The 20,047-nt window shown below is 45.9% G+C and overlaps 1 protein-coding gene across 2 annotated transcripts in view; it reads left to right on the forward strand.

Moving 5' to 3' along the window:
- The first annotated feature begins 380 nt into the window (after nt 1–380).
- msnb (moesin b) overlaps nt 381–20,047 on the forward strand; it is a 50,333-nt gene continuing 30,666 nt past the window's right edge. For both annotated transcript variants that reach the window (XM_079892868.1, XM_079892869.1), the window contains exons 1-3: nt 381–464; nt 1,396–1,479; nt 1,584–1,679. In XM_079892868.1, coding sequence (XP_079748994.1) covers nt 459–464; nt 1,396–1,479; nt 1,584–1,679 — 186 coding nt within the window. In that variant the 5' untranslated portion in view covers nt 381–458. The remainder of the gene's footprint in view (nt 465–1,395; nt 1,480–1,583; nt 1,680–20,047) is intronic.

A 20,047-nucleotide genomic window follows, 5' to 3' on the forward strand; every position in this document is an offset into this window, starting at 1 on the left:
CAAAGTATCAATAAACTGCACTTGGGTTCAACTACACTTGCCTTCAGTGGACGTATGTGTGTCCTATCATCTAAATTAGATTTTTGCTGGATCTGTATAACTATAGCAATTACACATCCTTGCATGTAAAATGCTACAGATAACTATTGTCCAACTACATGTCTGTCTGCCAGTGTCCCCCTGTGTTGAACCTTAATAAAAAAATTTTTTTTTTAAAAACTCAGAAATAATTGCATACTGTAAATTTGATTTCTATTAATTTCCTTTATTTTTTTTCCTGAGGTTAATGTCAGGGTTTAATCTGAAAAGAGATTCCAGGGCTGCTACTGGATTAGAGGTACAATGGACCACATTAACTAGGGGTAATCCTGGCAAATATTGCAAGTCCTTTCATATGACTCTGACGAGAGCAGACCACTACAAGAAGGACACAGTCAGGAGCTCTAAAATATATTCAAATGTCTGTGAGTAAACATTATATATTTATTATTACCATAATACAGATAATTTGTACAGATAATACACAAATCTTGACCTCATGTAGTACACAACTATGACTGTTAAAGCAGAGTAATTTAATTTAAATAAGAGTAATTTATTGTACTATATACTTTATCTGGTAACTCTTTACAATCAGGTATCATTTATTTACATCAGTTAACGTATTAACTGACATGAACTAACAATGAGCAATAGGCTACATATGTGTCAGTATTTATTAATCTTTGTTAATATTAATAAAAATCCAGCTTTTCATTTTTTGTTCACGTTAGTTCACAGTGCATTAACATTAATTTAACGTTATTTTAATAATGTATTAGTAAATGTTTAAATTAGCATTTACTAAGATTAATGAATGCTGTAGAAGTGTTATCTCTCATGTTAACTAATGAAACCTACTTGTAGTGTTACCCTTTATCTTTTAAAATACTTTTATTTAATACATATATTATACATGCTGAATAATATATATATATATATATATATATATATGTGTGTATATATGTATGTATATATATATGTGTGTGTGTGTGTGTGTGTATGTGTATCACAACCTAGGATTACTGCCCAGTGTCCATGATTTTGTTCATTTTGATGCTATTGTGAACCAAATAAGGCTAAAATCCTAATAATAATATACTCCAGGTGTGGCTGTAACAAATAGTCCTAGATCCTAATGCGCCTTCTCTGAATACTATAGTCTATTCAGTACACTTTCATCTGAATGGCTTCCAGTTGTTTTGAAGTTATAATGTTTTGCGTTAGTGATACTTGTCAAGAAATTGTAGTGTACTATTCAATTGATCAAATGCTGCTAACCTTATCCACGGGTCCTTTTAAAATGCTTTTAACAATGCCATATATTATTGCACATAATGTATTTGTTCTTTTCAGATAAACGTACGGGTCACTACAATGGATGCTGAGCTGGAGTTTGCCATTCAGCCCAGTACAACTGGTAAACAACTATTTGACCAAGTATGTATTTCACATGGAATTTAGGCAAAGGTCGATCAATGCAACATGACATAGACCCTAACGAGTGAACAATTAGTGACATCATTACGTTTGTCCTTTTGAAGGTTGTGAAAACTATTGGACTCCGAGAGATCTGGTACTTTGGACTGCAGTATCAGGACAGCAAGGGCTTCTCTACTTGGCTGAAACTCAATAAGCGGGTTAATCTTGATCATACGTGCATATTTTATTTTTTATTTTTATTTATTTTTTTGTCATAAGCTATTTGTCTTATAAACAGGGCTCTGAACTGTTTCAAGAAACAAATAGAAATCAACAAAATTTTATCAGAAGATTATCAAACATTGTTCTTTGTCTTTTAACCAGTTAACAGTATTATTTTTCCACTCTGTTTGATATTTTTTAATCAGCTAACTATACCTGCATATGACGTGAAATGCCCTCTTTCATTTGAGGTGTATTTGTCCACCACCATGTACTGACTGAGACAATCACAAAGCGACATCAATCAAATGGACAGAGTTGTTTTTAATAAAATGCATTCTCAAAATTATGTACATCATAAAATATATGTGACCACTCCATCATTAGGCTCATTTAAAAATGCTAAAATACTCTTATGAGAGCCAAGGTACTTTGTTCCCTATCAGTTCGGTCACGTTTGACGTAGTCGATGTGTAGACTGATTGGGATCATGTTTAGGGAGCCTGTCATCTTCGAATATTGTTCAAACGAGCCAATGCACATTGGTGTGCGAGGATTGCATCACATGCTTCGCCTCGCAGTGCGGGAATAGATACGGAAGTGGATGCACGCACCAGTTGTCTTTCGCTTCGGAGCCGATCGGTGTCGATGTCTCTGAAGAGTGTTGTTGTGTACAACGAGCGAGTGTGTCGTTGTTCTTCTGGAAGACTCTCCCAGTGCTGGTGTTTCTACAGCGAAGAGTGCAGCGGCGTCCGCAAGCTTCTGAAGCTCTCAACTGCTGTTTTAACAGCATCAAATTTCCAGAGTGTTTGTTGACGGTTGGTTGAGGGCGAAAGAAGTGAGTGCTTCACTGTCACTGTAACAGTGTTGCCGTGGTCATTTCCCTGTGTGCTCCGGCACTGGTGACGGGTCCCATTTCCTGAAAGAGCAACACGGGTGTGTTTGCGTCTTTTTCAAGATGCCATTCCATCCGTGCGTTTCTGGGTGCGGTATGGCTCTGCCCCCCCTCTGACGGTCACAATAGTTGTATCACGTGTTTGGGCTTAAAGCACGCTGAAGCAGCTTTTGTGGATGAGTCATGTTCTCACTGCGGGAATATGACCATCGCGGTGCTGAGATTAAGACTCGCCTTCATCCGCAAAGGTGGAGTCCCCATTCCTATGCCCCGCTCTAGTGTTTCTTCTGGGCCAACTTTCCAGAAGATGGCTGGAGTGCCGCGTGAGTTGGGTGATCTGAGGATCACAGTGAGGGGTTCCCCGCCCCGGCAAAGCCCCGTGGGTCCTTCACTCCTCCTTCGCACTGCAGCCGGTGGAGCTCCCCGATGAGCGCACTGGTCCCTCTGTAGAGGCCCGACCAGCTGTTTCGTTCGGGGCCCCTCCAGAGGACAGGATGTCCATCACAGCATCGGAGGGTGAGCTGGGCTCTGGAGATGACGACTTGGCTCCGCTACATCCCTCTGGGAGACCAGCGTTGCCCGAGCCAGATCCAGAGATGGCAGCTATGCTGAAAAGGGCCGCTGAGGTGGTAGAGCTCGTATGGAATCCTCCACCGTGTCCCGAACCGTTTCAGTTGGATGATTGGTTTCTCGGGGCGGGGCGGGGCGGGGCGGTTCTCAGCCCGCCGCCCCAGTACCTTTCTTCCCTGAAGTGCATGAGGAGCTTACTAGGTCGTGGACAGCACCTTTCTCTGCCAGAAACCGCTTAAGTATTTCCTCCCCCCTCACTACCCTTGATGGAGGAGCGGTGAAGAGTTACGAGGCTATCTCTCCAGTTGAGCGGTCTGTCACGATGCAACTGTGTCTGGCGACCGCTACCTCATGGAAGGGGGATCCTCATCTCCCCTCTAAAGTTCTCGTCCGTCCTTACGGGCAAGGCTTACAAAGGCTGTGGGTGTCCGTCTGCCGCCGCCTCTGCTCCTGCTGGGCCACCGCAGTAGACTCCACCCAGGCCTCAGCATGGAGCCGGCCACAGATGGGGCGCCCAGCCCGCTCCAGGCGCTGCCAAGCCAGGTGGCAAGCATCAGCGTAAGCGTTCCTGAGCGGGCCACTCAGGGATGGAGGAAGGAGCTCTTGGAGATGGTCACCGATCCACTTCCTCCCCCCGGAAGAGGGCCGGGTGGAGTTCTTTGTTTGTGTATGTGTCCGCCGATGGCTCCCAAGAAAGGGGAGCCAGTGGGACCCACATTTTCAAAGAAAGAGCAATTTCCTCTGTTCCTGGGTCCCAAGAGGGCCAGACTGGTGGTGTGCGACCCTGTTAAGCCTTGCACCCTTCAACCACCTCTTGTATCACCAGCTGGCAGCTGGGTGCGGTTCGAAGACCTGGTCATGCCTTCTCACGTACTCTCTGCCATCATGTAGGGACAGATAAGTGTTGCACGGCACACTCAGACCCTGCTTCGGGCCGCCTTCAGGCCTTCTGAGCCGGGTTCCTGCTACTTCTGGTCCCCCTGGGCCGGTTCATAGAAGCCTAGAAAGTGCTCCCAACCTGTCCAGACTCGGCTATACAATTCAGTTCGTCTGGTGTCCGCCCAAGTTCAGCGTTATTCGTTACACTTCGGTGTTGAGCGAATGTGCGCTTGTCATGCACGCGGTCATCGCAGTCCTACTGGGGAAGGATGCGATTGAGCCGGTCCGTCCAGCCGATATGAAGACCGGCTTCGATAGCCCGTCTTCAGAGACGCATTTTCGAATGCTCTGTCCTCGAGATTGGTCTGCAGCATTCGACCTCTGAAGGACGCGTACTTCAGATCTCTATCCTTCCGCAACGCAGGCCAAAATGCCTGTGTTCTTGCATTCGAGGAGTCGAAGGTTCAGTACAAAATCCTACCCTTTGAGTGATCAGACCTTTTGTTTCTCTGGGCCAGCCGCCCCTAGAACAAGTGTCCACCAACACCGGCTGAGGGGCCACGTACAATGGGCATGCAGTAGCGGGGGTCTGGGGAGGCCTCCAACTGCATTGGCATCAATTGCCTAGAGTTGGTAGCAGTACACCTTGCTTTGAGATGCCGCTGCTTAGCAAGCCTGTACTGGTCTGTACAGACAACACTGCGACCGTTGTGCTATGCTTCACTCGCATGTTGGAACTCACCCGTCACCTCCTCCTTGGAGTCAGGAACTTCTGAGGTCGCTTAATTCCACTTATTTTCCGGCCTTCTTAATCGTGCCGCCGACGAGGCCTCACGACAGCCTGTGGCCAGGAAGAATGAGACTTCATCCCCAGGCGGACCAGCTGGTCGAGGAACACTTCGGGGCTGCACAGTTACATCTGTTTGACTCTCCGGACTTGTCCCTTTTTGCCAGTTGCTCTTCTCCCTGATCGAGCGGAAAACCCTCGGCATGGAGACACTGGCACGCAAAGTTGCTTTTCCCCAGTGAGCCTTCTTGCACAGCACTGTGCTAAGTCAGGGAGGAGAAGGAGCAGGTCTTCCTAGTTGCCCCTTAATGGCCCAACCGGAACTAGTTCCCCGGAACTTATGCTCCTCTCGACAGCCCCTTCCTGACCCATTCTTCTGAGACATCTCAGGGACAGGGCACCGTTGGCACCCGCGTCCAGACCTCTGGAAACTCCATGTCTGGTCCCAAAGCGGACACCTTCACTTCTGCCAGAGCACCCTCTAAAGATGAGGCATGCTTACGCCCTGAAGTGGAACCGGTTCTTTGAGTGGTGTTCTCCTCACCGAGAGGACCCCCGAAGGTGTTCGATCTCATCCGTGCTCTTTTTCCTGCAAGATGGGACGGAGTGACGGCTGTCTTCCTCTGCCCTCAGAATTTATGTTGCCTTTATATTAATGCATATTCATGTTGCAGTGGCAAATCCGTGGGGAAGCACAACTTGATCGCCAGGTTCCTGAGGGGAGCAAGGAGAAATGAATCCACCTTGCGCCCTCTCTATACCTTCTTGGGAGTTATCTCTGGTGCCACTGCACTGCAGAAACCTCCCCTTGAGCCACTGCAGGCAGCTGAGTTAAAAATCCTGTTTTTAAAGAAACAGTTCTCCTGCTTGCTTGCCTCTATCAAGAAGGTAGGGAATCTGCACGCATTTTCGGTCGACGAACCGTGCCTGGAATTTGGGCCGGCCAACTCTCACGGTCTCCTGAGACCCCGGCTTGGATATGTGCCCAAGGTTCCTACCTCTCCCTTAAAACGGGACCAGGTTTTGAGCCTGCAAGCGCTCCCCCGGAGGAGGCAGACCCAGCCCGGGATTTTCTCTGTCCCTTCCGCTCCTTGCGGTTATAACTAGACAGAATGCAAAGCCTTAGGACCTCAGACCAGCTCTTGTCTGTTACAGAGACCAGCAGAAGGGAAGGCTGTTTCCAAGCAGGGGTTGGCCCACTGGATAGTGGTTGCCATCATCTTGGTGTGAATATTCCAAGGTGCACCGTGCCCCCTGGGTGGTGAGCCTCTTCAAAGAGAGAGTGTAGCTCCTTCCTGGGCGCTGACACAGGATGCCTCGCTGACAGATGTTTTTTGAGCTGCGGGCTGGTCGACACTAACACATCCGTTAGAAAAATAACCTATGTGTCGAGCCGGTTGCTTCCCAAGGGCTCCCTTCACATGAAGTTTCACTGTAAGCCCGGTTTGAAGTGTCGGCTTGCTGCACCATTCCCCTCCTATGGACTGGATACGTGCGCCATTCTTGCTACAGTAGAGTTCCTCTTTAACTCAACAGGGTTTAGCTGAACCCTGTTGAGTTCCTCCACACCCTTCGGCAACGGACGTGGCTGAGCATCCGATGTCAGGCCTAACACTCATATGCACTGGTGGAGTATGTGCTAGGCTGGGTCCATATGTTGTGATCCCTATGGCGATGCCATATGTGTATCCCTGCGGTGAGCACATTTCTTTCCCTTGGCAAAGCCTGCTCTGCTGTCCCTGTTCGGTTGAGTCTCCCCCTTGTTATAGGCTGGAGCCACCTCAGTGACATTCCATATGTTGTACTGCCTGGTAATCGCCCAGTCCATATGTGTAACCCCCACATGTTACCTCTCTATGGGCAGGATGTGGCTTCCGCAGCGTATTCCTTCCAACAAAAGGGAAACGCTTTTCCAGTGGTCTTGTGGAACAGCAGTGACTTCCCTGGCCTATCTCCACCTCAATAATGCAGGGGGATCAGAAGGCTTTTGTCTAGGCACTGGAAGGTGGCAGCTCTAGTGGTGTTTTAATAGAGGATCCCAATCAGTTGACACGTCGACTACGTAGAACATGACCGAACTGATAAGAAACGTCTCGGTTACATATGTAACCCTCGTTCCCTCCTTCGTAGTCCCATCGCCACTATTGCTGGACCATCGCTGACTCCAGGCTCCGCTTGGCTCCTCAGCAAAAAACAGCTGGTGTGTGCATCCACTTCTGTATTTATTCCCGCACTGCAGGGCGTAGCGTGTGATGCAATTCTAGCACACCAGTGTTCATTGGCTCGTTTTAACAATACTCGAAGATGACAGGCTCCCTAAGCGTGATGCCAATAAGTCGACACGTCAACTACGTCTCCGTTCCCTCCTTCAGGGAACAAGGGTTACATATGTAACCGAGACATTTTTTGACCAAGGTACCGCAGGTGCTTTCTACGAACTGCACAAACTCAAGGTTTGATGGAATTTGTAATTTTTTTTTTTTTTGTGTGTGTGAAATACAATACAATATTTGAGTCGTCGCTGGAAATCGTTGGAGAAATATGTAAGAGATCGTTGGATAAATGTGTTGGATTCACTTGAGATCGCTAGAGTAATTGCAAGAGAAAAAGTAGCAGAATTTCTCAGGTATGTCTTTGGGGTAAGTGAGTCTGTGTCCAAGACGAAGCCAGATGCCAACTGACTGGTGATGTATGCACTTGTAGTCCTCTGATTGTGGCAGTGATGTGTGTAGGTGAGACTTTGTAGGTAGTATTTGGGTGAGAGGGATGGTCTGGTTTGACCATAACATTACCGCTCTCAAGGACAGAGGACCTCAACGCTGTGGCCAGCGTGGAGCTCGACAATGAGGATGACTTATTAATGGGAGCTGGCAGTGAGGGCCAGATCTAGAATGTCGTCCTGAGCAAGCCATGATCTATCATCAGGTCCATAGACTTCCCAGTCGACTAGGTACTCAAGATGACCCATGCACCACCAGAATCCAGGATCTCCCTGAAGACGACTCCAGAGCAAGCTCAGTGGTAAAAGCTTCATTTTTTTGAATGGGACTAACCACCAGGTCAGGAGGGAGAATGTTCTCTGGTTCATATGGGCTTTCCTCTAGGCCGAAGAGACGGGAACGGGTATCCGCCTTGACATTCTTTGTTCCTGGACGATAGGACATGGTGAACTTGAATCGCATGAAGAAGAGGGCCCATCTTGCTTGTCATGAGTTGAGATGTTTGCTGTCATAAAGGTATTCCAGGTTGCGTAAACATTAGGAATGGATGATGTGCTCCCTCCAATCAATGGCGCCATTCTTCGAGAGACAGTTTGACTGCCAGGAGTTCTCTATTGCCAATATCATGGTTTTGCTCTGCCAAGGTGAGTTTGTTAGAAAAGAAGGCACATGGATCATGTCAGGAGGGTTTCCCCTCCTGCTGTGAAAGAACTGCACCCACGGCAGTCCTTGAGGCATCAACTACCACAATGAATGGCTTATCAGGATCTGGATGCACAAGGAAAGGGGCGACGTGAAAGCTTCCTTGAGTTGCTTAAATGCGTGGGTGGTTTCTGTGGACCATGACACAGACTTGGGCATGGACTTGAGGAGTGACATCAATGGAGCATTAAGGGTGCTGTAGTTATGGATTTAACAGCAATAGAAATAAAACCCAGGAAGAGTTGGAGTTCTTTAATGGTTGTCGGAGAGGCGTGACTGCCTCTACCTTCCCCTCTTCCATCTTGATAACTTCTGGGGTGGTCAGGATGGTCGGTCGGGTTCCAGGAATAGACAATGAAGGCGATCTTACACTCATCACCCTCCCATATAAACTTTTCCTCTGGGCACTGGCTCTCTGGATAGGAGGTCTATCGTGCAGTTCCATGGTCGGTGGCAATTGGGAGGCTCGTTTGGGGCAGAAGGCAGAAGGCTTGGAAGTGTCACAGTTTAATAAGACAATACATCTTTAACCAACTGAACAATATCCAGAGGAAAGGCTTTTAACAAAGAAAAATATTATCTTTGAGTACAAGTGATGTACTTTCCAGAAAAATCATCATGGTGAAATTCCCTATAATAATGTAACAATGTTCAAAGAATATGGAACGAAGACGACAGGGTTTTATTTCGGTTTCTCAAACTTCAAAACAATAGTCGCGCTCACAGCACTATCACAAACTTAATCACAGTCCACACAGTCTACATGCAGCTCTCCCGAGCATTCAGTGTCCACACGAGCCCTCAGCTTCTCTCTCTCCCGGCTTCCCGTTTCCAGGTGGCTTTTATCTGCTCTCTTTGCGCCAATTACTGCAACGAGACAGGTATATGTCATTTTGCACTTGACCCACTTACCGCTCATCTCCTGCTTCTCTCTCCCATTGCAGACCTCGCTGAAAGCACACTCCCCTCGCCACAAATAATATCTGATTATGAAAGGACGACAATTTACACTTTAATTTTGATGGCTCAAAATCATGAAATTGATGAAATTGATGCACTCTATGGTATGGCATTGCCATTGTAGTGTCTTTCTTGTCTATCAAACAAAAGCTCACATAGACAGGAAGAGTTGCTCTCAAACGTGCAGTTTACTTTTTTCTTGCATTCACTTGTACCACATGACAATCACATCCACTTTCTTTCATACTAATACGTGCTTACATCACTGTCCGATGTTGAAGCGCTTTGATTGGTCTGCTAGAACCCCTCCCTCGGGTTTCACATGCTCCCTCTGCATGAGTAATTATGCGTCAATGCGGACAACAACGCAGAAGTATAAATTAAAACCAACGCAAAGCCTACAGCCTAGAGTCTCCGGCGTAGGTCCGACGCAGAAGTATAAATCAGCCTTTAGGCTCACCATCTGTTTTATTGAGCTATCAAAATCTGATAGTTGTCCGACGCACTGGACAGCACAGAGTGGATGCATTTAAAATGTGGTTCAGAGTGTTTCATTTTAGAATGAATCTGAACCTTTGAGCGAATGATTCAATAACCCATTATCAATGTTTTGAACGTAATGACTTGCCTACTTGTGTCTATAATCTAAATATCATTTAGTAATTTACTCATATTTCTACATTCAAAATGTAAAGATTAATCTCAAAACATTATGCAATTGTAATTGCTATGTTAATGCATTTATGAACTCTAAGCAGTATTAAACTGTGTAAATACATACATCTAAATACCACTTTAGATGCAGCTTCTGTGGTACCTCTGCAGTGCAACTAATTATTTTGTTGATATTGATTTGATTTCATTTGATTTGGTTACAGCTACTGTATTATTATTAAATTTAAGAATTGAATGTTCTTTTCCTGAGTTTTATTCCTGTGTTTGAATAAGTTTCCATGGCTCCTTATTATGTTCAACTCTTTCTTGTTTAGTTCCTTGTTAATATGTTGCCCTGCGTTTGAGTTGCTCTTTGGCTGTGATTGTCTATGAATAGTGAAATGCTAGCTGTTGCATTTGATTATTCCCGTTGTTGTCGTCTTCTTCATCTTCACAAAGCCTCTTCTTTTTTTGGTTTAAACTAATTAAAAGCACTGCTGCATTCTGATCATCTGCTTCCTTGCTAAGACATTACAGCTTCACTACAACATAAATGCTTCTGTCCAGTGGGCCGTGCAGTTTTGCCATGCAGATTTTGATAGCTGGACAGCTAAATAAAACAGGCAATGAGCCTAAGAAGTAGGCTAAGGGGTAATGTGTGTGCAGATGTTAAGGACATTAATATTCCTCTAGCACGCATAGGTTGCCAAACCTATGCCTTTAGAGAAGAAAATCCTGTCTAGGCCTTGCCTCAGAATGTTTTGTGTCAAGGCATTCCTTAATCCTGTTTGTTTGGTGAGAGAAAAAATTATATATAGTTGTAATAAATCAGTTCAACTATAGCAGCGGATGACTGTTATTATGTTGCATGGAACTGAGAAAGAACAGCACAATGACACAAACTGAGCTGAGGGAAATATAGGCCACTGCAGTTTGTCATGTGGTTTTCCTCTGGGTTCTCCGGTTTCTCACACATGCAATCTAAGTGAATTTGAGTGACAAATGTGCCCATAGGTGTGAGTGAGAGTGTGAATGTGTGCATGCCTGTGTGTGTTCGCCTTGTGATGGAGTAGTTATCATGGACTGTGCCATAGCATCAACATAACGAGCTTTTAACAAGACAAAATATCAAATTATCTTTCAACATCAGATTCAAGAGCTGGAGACTGACTGCACAGCTAAATGGACTGATTAATTAATGTTTGGATAGTTGGGTTGGGCCAGAGGTTGACACTTGTAACCCCTGGATTCCATATCATACATCACGGACAATATATGAAGCTCATTAATAATTTTTGTATAAGTATCAGCCAGAAGGAAGTCTGCTTTCAAACGCTTTTACTCAAGGTCTGCAAACTTCACCGGATCAAAAGAAGGTAGACAAAGAACCTCCAACACCAGAGGAGAGTCCAACACTGGGGACACACACCCTTCAAAAAACTGCAAATCAGATGGTGGGAGCCCAGCAAGAATCATATAGCCTTCACCATACCTAGAGATTGGCATGGTTTTATTTCAGTTAGCCTAATAGTTGGTTTGATTTGCATTGAGAGATGATCTTATGGAAAGTACTCCATGCCAATCCCTAGGTATGGTGAAGGCTACAGTATGTGATGATGTGGGGCTATTTTAATTCCAAAGGCCAAGGGAACCTTATCAGGATGCATACAGTAGTATCCTGGATCCATGAAGTAACTGGCCTTTAAAAAAAAAAAATCTGCCTGCCTCTATGGGAATTTAACATAGGGGTGTCCAAACGTATGCACCCTGTATTTTAAGGAAGAACATTTATTTATTTACGATACATTATTCATTCACAAAGAAAATTGGTGTCCTTAGAGGTTGGATTTTTCCTAATTTTTTTAATTAAGGCATTAAGTTCAATTTCCAAAAGATAATTTTTTATTCCTCTTTTTAGTCAACTTTAGCATGGGTGTCTAAACTTATGCATAGCACTGTAATATGGAAACAAGATTAACTAATCAGTAAGTAATATCGAATTTAGGACTAAGATAGTTCCTTATTAGGTAATCAATAATTACTCAATGAGATTAACATCATTAAGAACTAATAGGTAATCATGACAAATTATAAAGAATTACTAATTAATTACTAATCACAACATTAATGTGTCTGAGACATAATCAGTCAAGTGTTACCTAGTCACTATGCAGGAACTACTAGTGATCTGGACCATTATTTTTTTCACTTTAAACTAATCTCATTGAGTAATTATTGATTACCTAATAAGGAACTTAGGTACTTGAGAAATTAGTGATGCATTTTATGGCCATGTTCTGACAATCTTCAAGAATAGTGACTAAGTAACACTTGAGTAATTAGTGATGCATTTTATGACTTTATTCAGAGTAAAAATGATGACTGATTACATCTCAGACACACGATAATGTTCTTTATAATTTGTCAGTTAATAGTTATTAATGAGACTTATCTCATTAAAGGTGCATTGTGTTATATTTAGCAGGATCTGTTGACAGAAATGCAATATCATATACATAAATATGTTTTCCGTTATGTTTTTATTACCTTAGAATGAGCCATTTCTATCCACATACACGGCGGGTCCCCATACATTGAAATGAGACGACATGTTTCTATAGTGGCTCTAAACAGATAAACGCGTTTCGTTGTTCTTTGTGCAAAGAAGCTAGCTAAAGTCAAGCGAATAAAACACTGACACAATCATGAACAAGTAACATTAATATTCGCAATAACATATTGTTTTACTGAATAATTAAGTAAACATAATTTCTTAATTTATCTTTGTAAAGAAACCTCATTGCTTAACTGGCTACTCTCTGCTGTCTCAGACAACGACATCTGTCGGCCACCGATTTCCTGTCGGCCACCGTAACTTTTGATTGTTGCAATTCGCAACCTCACCACTAGATGCCACTAAAAATTACACACTGCACCTTTAAGTAGTTATTGATTACCTAATAAGGAACTATCTCCTTAATTTGAAATTACTACTGATTAGTTAAGCTTATTTCTATATGAGTTAATAGTAGCTGAAGTGTTAATGTAGTACTACTCCTGTCACGGTTCATAAATCCATTGTCTCTTTCTTGTCTCGTATTTCTGTTGTTGTATGTTCCGTGCTGATTGTGTGGGCGTGCCGGCTGATCAGCACTCATCAACAATCAAGTTCATCACTCCGTCACCAGCTGCAGCTCATCTCAGCACCTATATATACTCACTCAATTCTCATCTCCTTTGTCAGATCGTTGTATGTGGTTCCCGGTGTGTGATCTCGTCTTGTTCCAGTCTCGGTGTCTCCTCGTTCCTGTTCGTGTCTCCGTGGATGTTCACCCTGGTCTTCTCACGTCTCACCATCACCTTTCATCACGTCACGTCTGACCATCGAAGTCCCTGCGCCACTATCCTGCTTATCGCTCCGGACTATCTATCATCAATTTGTGTACAAATAAAGAGAAGAGTTAACTTGCATTTGCTTCCGTGTTTCTATCATGACAGAACGATCTGACCCATCGATGGAAGCAGCGAGTAGCTCTGCCAGATCGCTGGAGGAGTTCGTGAACAGCAGCATACTTCGAATGGACGCCCAGGAGAAGAACCTCAGCGATACAGCGCGTGCTGTTCAGGCTCTAGTGGCGCAGGTGTCCGGGCTCACCCAACAGCTTCAACATCTGCGAGTTCCCGCTGCGCCCCCCACACCGCCGGTTCCCCCACCACCACCAGAGAATCCCTCCCAGTCGGAGCCCCGCCTACCAGTTCCTGAGTCCTATGCAGGTGAACCCAACTTCTGTCGAGCTTTCTTAACACGATGCTCCATGCACTTCTCCCTTCAGCCCAGAACATTCAACAACGAGCAGACCAAGGTCGCCTTTGTGCTGACGCTGCTGACTGGGAAGGCGGCACTCTGGGGGACAGCGGTGTGGGAGAATCAAGACCCATGCTGTGCCTCGTTCCAGGAGCTCTCCGCCGAGATGAAACGGGTTTTCGACCGGGCCGTCGCTGGACGTGAGGCAGCTAGGATGCTGGCCGATATACGGCAGGGAGAGAGATCCGTTTCAGACTTCTCCATTGAGTTTCGGACCCTAGCGGCGGAGAGCCAATGGAACGAGGAGGCGCAGTGGGATATGTTCCTGCATGGGCTGGCTGACCGCGTCCAGAAGGAGATTTACGCCATGGACCTGCCAACTTCTCTCAACGACCTGATCGCTTTGGCATTAAGAGTGGACGCACGGTTATCACGAATGAACCGTCGCACGTTGCCCAGTCGCCCCACAGGGGGGTTCGAGGGCCAACGATCCGGAGGCGGGGACGCGGTCAGCCCTGTCTACGATCACGAGCCCATGCAGGTGGGTCGAGCCCGGCTTTCCCGGGAGGAGAATGAGAGGCGGAGATCCCAGGGCCTCTGCATGTACTGTGGAGGAGCGGGACACTTCGCCTATAACTGCCCGTTAAAAGGCCCAGCCCGATAGTAAGTATGAGGCTACTATCGGGTGGGATCTCCGCCGAGAAGTCCTCATCCACATCTACTCTCCTTCCGGTAAGACTGAGATGGTCAACTCACCTTCACGACTGTCGTGCACTGCTGGATTCGGGGGCAGAAGGTAATTTCATGGACTATTCATTTGCACGCAAACTTCAAGTTCCCCTCAGACCCCTCACTCACAAGATCTCAGTACACGCTCTCAACGGCCAAGAACTTCCCACCATCTCACTCATCACCGAAGACATCACTCTCATCACATCAGGAAATCACACTGAAATCATCTCGTTTTACATTCTGGACACTCCCCTCGCACCCATCGTCCTTGGTCACCCCTGGCTCACCCGTCACAATCCTAGAGTGGACTGGTCTACTAATTCTGTGTCTGCGTGGAGCAGTTTTTGCCATAAGTCTTGTCTTGTGTCTGCTTGTCCGTCTGTTTCTGTCCCTGTGTTTCAGGAGGAGGCAGTGGATTTGTCTAACGTGCCCGCGGAGTACCTGGACCTGAAGGAGGTGTTCAGTAAGTCTCGGGCTGCTTCTCTTCCTCCGCATCGTCCCTATGACTGTGCCATAGATTTACTGCCAGGTACGTCTCCGCCCAAGGGCAAGTTATATTCACTCTCTGTTCCAGAGAGGGAGGCCATGGAGAAATATATTTCTGATTCTCTAGCAACTGGGTTCATTCGTCCTTCCTCTTCTCCAGCGGGGGCGGGGTTCTTTTTTGTGGGGAAGAAGGACGGGTCTCTGCGACCTTGTATTGACTACCGGGGGTTGAACAGCATCACGGTAAAGAATACTTATCCTTTGCCGTTGATGTCTTCAGCCTTCGAGAGGTTGCAGGGAGCGTCCATCTTCACGAAATTGGATTTACGCAATGCTTATCATTTGGTCCGCATCAGGGAGGGGGATGAATGGAAGACCGCTTTTAACACCCCCAGGGGGCACTTTGAATACTTGGTCATGCCCTTCGGGCTGTCCAACTCCCCAGCGGTCTTCCAAGCACTTGTCAACGACGTGTTGCGAGACATGGTCGATCAGTTCATATATGTCTACCTGGATGACATATTGATTTTTTCTTCGTCTCTCCAGGAACATGTGCAACACGTTCGGCAAGTGCTCCAGAGATTGCTAGAGAATGGGCTTTTTGTCAAGGCGGAGAAATGCGATTTTCATGGACAGTCTGTTCCTTTCTTAGGTTACATCGTGTCGGTTGAGGGAATGCGCATGGATCCTGAGAAGATTAAGGCTGTGGTAGAATGGCCAAGTCCAGATTCCCGTAAGGCCCTACAGAGGTTTCTGGGGTTCGCCAATTTCTACCGGCGTTTCATTCGCAATTTCAGCCGACTAGCCGCACCTCTGACCGCCTTGACCTCCCCCAGAACGACGTTCAGGTGGTCAGACGCAGCCGAGGCTGCGTTTGCCAAACTGAAGGGTTGCTTCGTTTCAGCCCCCATTCTGATAACCCCTGATCCATCACGTCAGTTCGTGGTGGAGGTCGATGCGTCAGAGGTGGGGGTAGGTGCAGTGTTATCCCAGCGTTCTTCCTCAGACGATAAGATGCATCCTTGCGCGTTTTTGTCTCATCGTTTATCCCCTGCGGAGCGCAATTATGACATTGGCAACAGAGAGTTATTGGCAGTCAAGTTAGCATTGGAAGAATGGCACCACTGGTTAGAAGGGTCGGGGGTACCTTTTATCGTCTGGACCGATCACAAGAACTTGGAATATATTCGGACAGCTAAAAGACTAAACTCCAGGCAGGCTCGGTGGGCTCTTTTTTTCGGTCGTTTTGATTTTACTCTCTCGTACCGCCCGGGTTCCAAAAACATCAAACCCGATTCTTTATCGCGTATTTTTGACCGTTCCGAACGCCCGTCTACTCCCGAGTGCATTTTACCAGAGTCTCTATTCGTCTCTACACTCACATGGGAGGTCGAATCGAAGGTCAAGAAGGCCTTAGAAGGGGTAACGCCTCCGAATCGTTGTCCACCGAATCGTTTATTTGTGCCGGAGGGTTTACGGTCCAGCGTGATTCAGTGGGGACATTGTTCCAATGTGGCTTGCCATCCAGGAGTTAATCGCACTAAATTTTTGGTCAAGCAACGATTCTGGTGGCCTCTCATGGCTCGTGACGTTCACAATTTTGTCCTGGCTTGCTCAGTTTGTGCCACAGGTAAGACTTCCAATCGTTCTCCAGATGGGTTACTTCAACCGCTGCCGGTGCCTTCGAGACCCTGGTCCCATATCGCTCTAGATTTTGTCACCGCCCTCCCACCCTCCCAGGGTCACACGGTAGTTTTGACCGTGGTGGACCGGTTCTCGAAGGCGGCCCATTTCATTCCCTTGCCCAAATTACCCTCAGCCAAGGAGACAGCGTTGATTGTCGTTAATCACATCTTTCGGCTACATGGCCTCCCGATAGACGTGGTTTCTGACAGAGGACCCCAATTTGTGTCCAAATTTTGGCGAGAGTTTTGTAAATGCCTGGGTGCGACTGTCAGTCTGTCCTCTGGGTTTCATCCCCAGAGCAATGGTCAAACTGAGCGAGCCAACCAAGATTTGGAGAGAACGTTGCGATGTTTAGTGTCCAAGAATCCTTCCTCTTGGAGTCAGCAACTGTCTATGGTGGAGTACGCCCACAACACGTTGCCAGTGTCATCCACGGGCCTATCACCGTTTGAATGTAGTTTAGGGTACCAGCCACCTATTTTTCCCAGTCTGGAATCCGAAGTCGCGGTCCCCTCTGCCCACGCATTCGTCCAGAGGTGTCGTCGCACTTGGACTAGAGCCCGTGAGACTCTAATCCAAGTGGGGGCGCGCACTAAGGCCCAAGCCGATCGCCACCGGCGTAAGCCTCCCGTGTACGTCGTCGGTTCTAAAGTGTGGCTTTCTACAAAGGACATTCCTCTCCGCTCCGTTTCTAATAAACTTGCTCCTAAATTTATTGGCCCATTCTCTGTCACTAAAATCATTAGTCCAGTGACAGTCCGCCTCAATCTTCCTCCAGTGTACAGGAGGATTCATCCCGTCTTTCATGTGTCCAAAATTAAGCCCGTGTTTTTTGCTCGTATTAATCCGCCAGTCCCGGTTCCCCCCCCCGCCGCGACTCGTAGATGGGGAACCTTCTTATTCGGTCAGTCGTATTCTGGACTCAAGGCGGAGGGGACGCGGATTTCAGTACTTGGTGGACTGGGAAGGTTACGGTCCGGAGGAGAGGAGTTGGGTACCGGCTAGAGACATCCTGGATCACTCCCTTATCGATGATTACAATCGGCAGGTAAGGGAGCCTGGGAACGCCAGGAGGCGTTCCTAGGGGAGGGGGTACTGTCACGGTTCATAAATCCATTGTCTCTTTCTTGTCTCGTATTTCTGTTGTTGTATGTTCCGTGCTGATTGTGTGGGCGTGCCGGCTGATCAGCACTCATCAACAATCAAGTTCATCACTCCGTCACCAGCTGCAGCTCATCTCAGCACCTATATATACTCACTCAATTCTCATCTCCTTTGTCAGATCGTTGTATGTGGTTCCCGGTGTGTGATCTCGTCTTGTTCCAGTCTCGGTGTCTCCTCGTTCCTGTTCGTGTCTCCGTGGATGTTCACCCTGGTCTTCTCACGTCTCACCATCACCTTTCATCACGTCACGTCTGACCATCGAAGTCCCTGCGCCACTATCCTGCTTATCGCTCCGGACTATCTATCATCAATTTGTGTACAAATAAAGAGAAGAGTTAACTTGCATTTGCTTCCGTGTTTCTATCATGACAACTCCTTAGTCCTTCATTACTTCCTGCATAGTTATTTATTAATGACGGATCAGTATTCTAAAGTATTACCAACAACTTCTACAACTACAAGATGGCTACCCTTCTTCTCTTTCATTTCTGCCTTCACGCATCTCAGTCACTGAGGCTGCTCCTCACTTCCTCATTTCGGCCATCGAGGCAGTTTATCTTGGCCATGGGGGCCACAATTCTCTCCCTCGTATCGCTCCCTCATTTAGGCCACAGAGGCCACCTTTCTCTCCTTTGTCTCAGCCATCACAGTCAAAGAATCCCTCTCCTTTGTCAAGACCATAGTAGTCCTAGTTCCTCCTCCTCTGGTTGCATCTGCTCTACCATGGTCCCCTTACGTCCCGCCTTCCAGCTCCCGCTGCTGCTGTGGTGCCCTACTCAACCTTGGCCTTTCAACACCATGGTCACACCCCAGTATCTGCCTCTGAGTCTCGTGACAGAGTGTTCACTGCTTTGAGAAAAGCTGCACTTTATGATTCAGTTAAAAACTCCTACATCTGACCTGTTAACACTTAGATCATGTATTTATATATATATAACTTATTGATACAAGAATAGACAACAGTGTTGGGGAAGTTACTTTTAAAAAGTAGTGTTTGCTCGTTACTCGTTATTTCTTATAAAAAGTAACCCGTTACTTTACTTAGTTACCCCCTATGGAAAGTAAATTTTTACGTTACTCGTTACTTTTACATTACTTTTATGTTGCTTGACTTTGGGCAGAACCCAATATCTCTGTTCCTAAATGTGTAGTCAAGTCATCTTCATTTATATAGCGCTTTTAACAATGTAGATTGTTTCAAAGCAGCTTTACAGAGACAAACGTATAATTTGAGGTAACAGAGATTGTTTTGGCTTTATAGCGGTTCTTTAATAAAGTTATTTTCCAGCTAAAGTTAGTTTTGATTGATTCGCTTCCGTCGCAACAATCATTTGTTATTAAATTAGGGGCCGCTAAGACGACACCATTCTCTCTACAGAGACTTCAAACGCGAACCTGTGAGAAACGCTGATGGCGGTCACATGCGCATTAAAGGAGAACTCCGGTCAATTTTAACATTGAGCTCATTTTTTTGTACATTTGGAGTGCTGTCAATACAGAGAACAACGACAAAAATCGGTGTTGCCTACACCGAGTTATTCTATTTTTAAAATTTGCACCCTGTTGACTTCAATGGGGCAAGTACTAAACCTGCTTTTAGCCTCTTAACATCCTTGATGTGTCATTACAAGTGCACAGAAAATGTGAGTGATGCGCAAATACCTTTGTTTACATCCTGTTTTTCGGTTGAAGTCCAAAGTAGTCGATTGCCGAGTTCACACGCGTGATCATAGGTATTAAACCTATGCGTGTGAACTCTGCAATCGGCTACTTTGGACTTCAACCGAAAAACAGGATGTAAACAAAGGTATTTGCGCTGGCTTAAATAACATCATTTTTATACATTTCTTTCACATCTACTGCAGTCAGACTCACTCGTGTTCACTCAGAAGGAATCACTCACATTTTCTGTGCACTTGTAATGACACATCAAGGATGTTAAGAGGCTAAAAGCAGGTTTAGTACTTGCCCCATTGAAGTCAACAGGGTGCAAATTTTAAAAATAGAATAACTCGGTGTAGGCAACACCGATTTTTGTCGTTGTTCTCTGTATTGACAGCACTCCAAATGTACAAAAAAATGAGCTCAATGTTAAAATTGACCGGAGTTCTCCTTTAAGAATTGGTTCTATAGTTATGTGCGTTTGAATATATGTGCGCAGGTTTGGAATTCCCTACAAACCAAGCCTAAACAAAGTACTGGTGTTTCCTTATATTTTTTGATACAGAATTTAATTTTATTTTATCAATTCGGGGTAGATACGCGAATTGAGTTTCAATTAAATTGAGTTTCAGTGGTAAAGGGATTCTCCATAGGGGAGAGAC

The sequence above is a fragment of the Squalius cephalus genome (assembly GCF_949319135.1).
Source record: "Squalius cephalus genome assembly, chromosome: 14".
Taxonomy (NCBI): Eukaryota; Metazoa; Chordata; class Actinopteri; order Cypriniformes; family Leuciscidae; genus Squalius; species Squalius cephalus.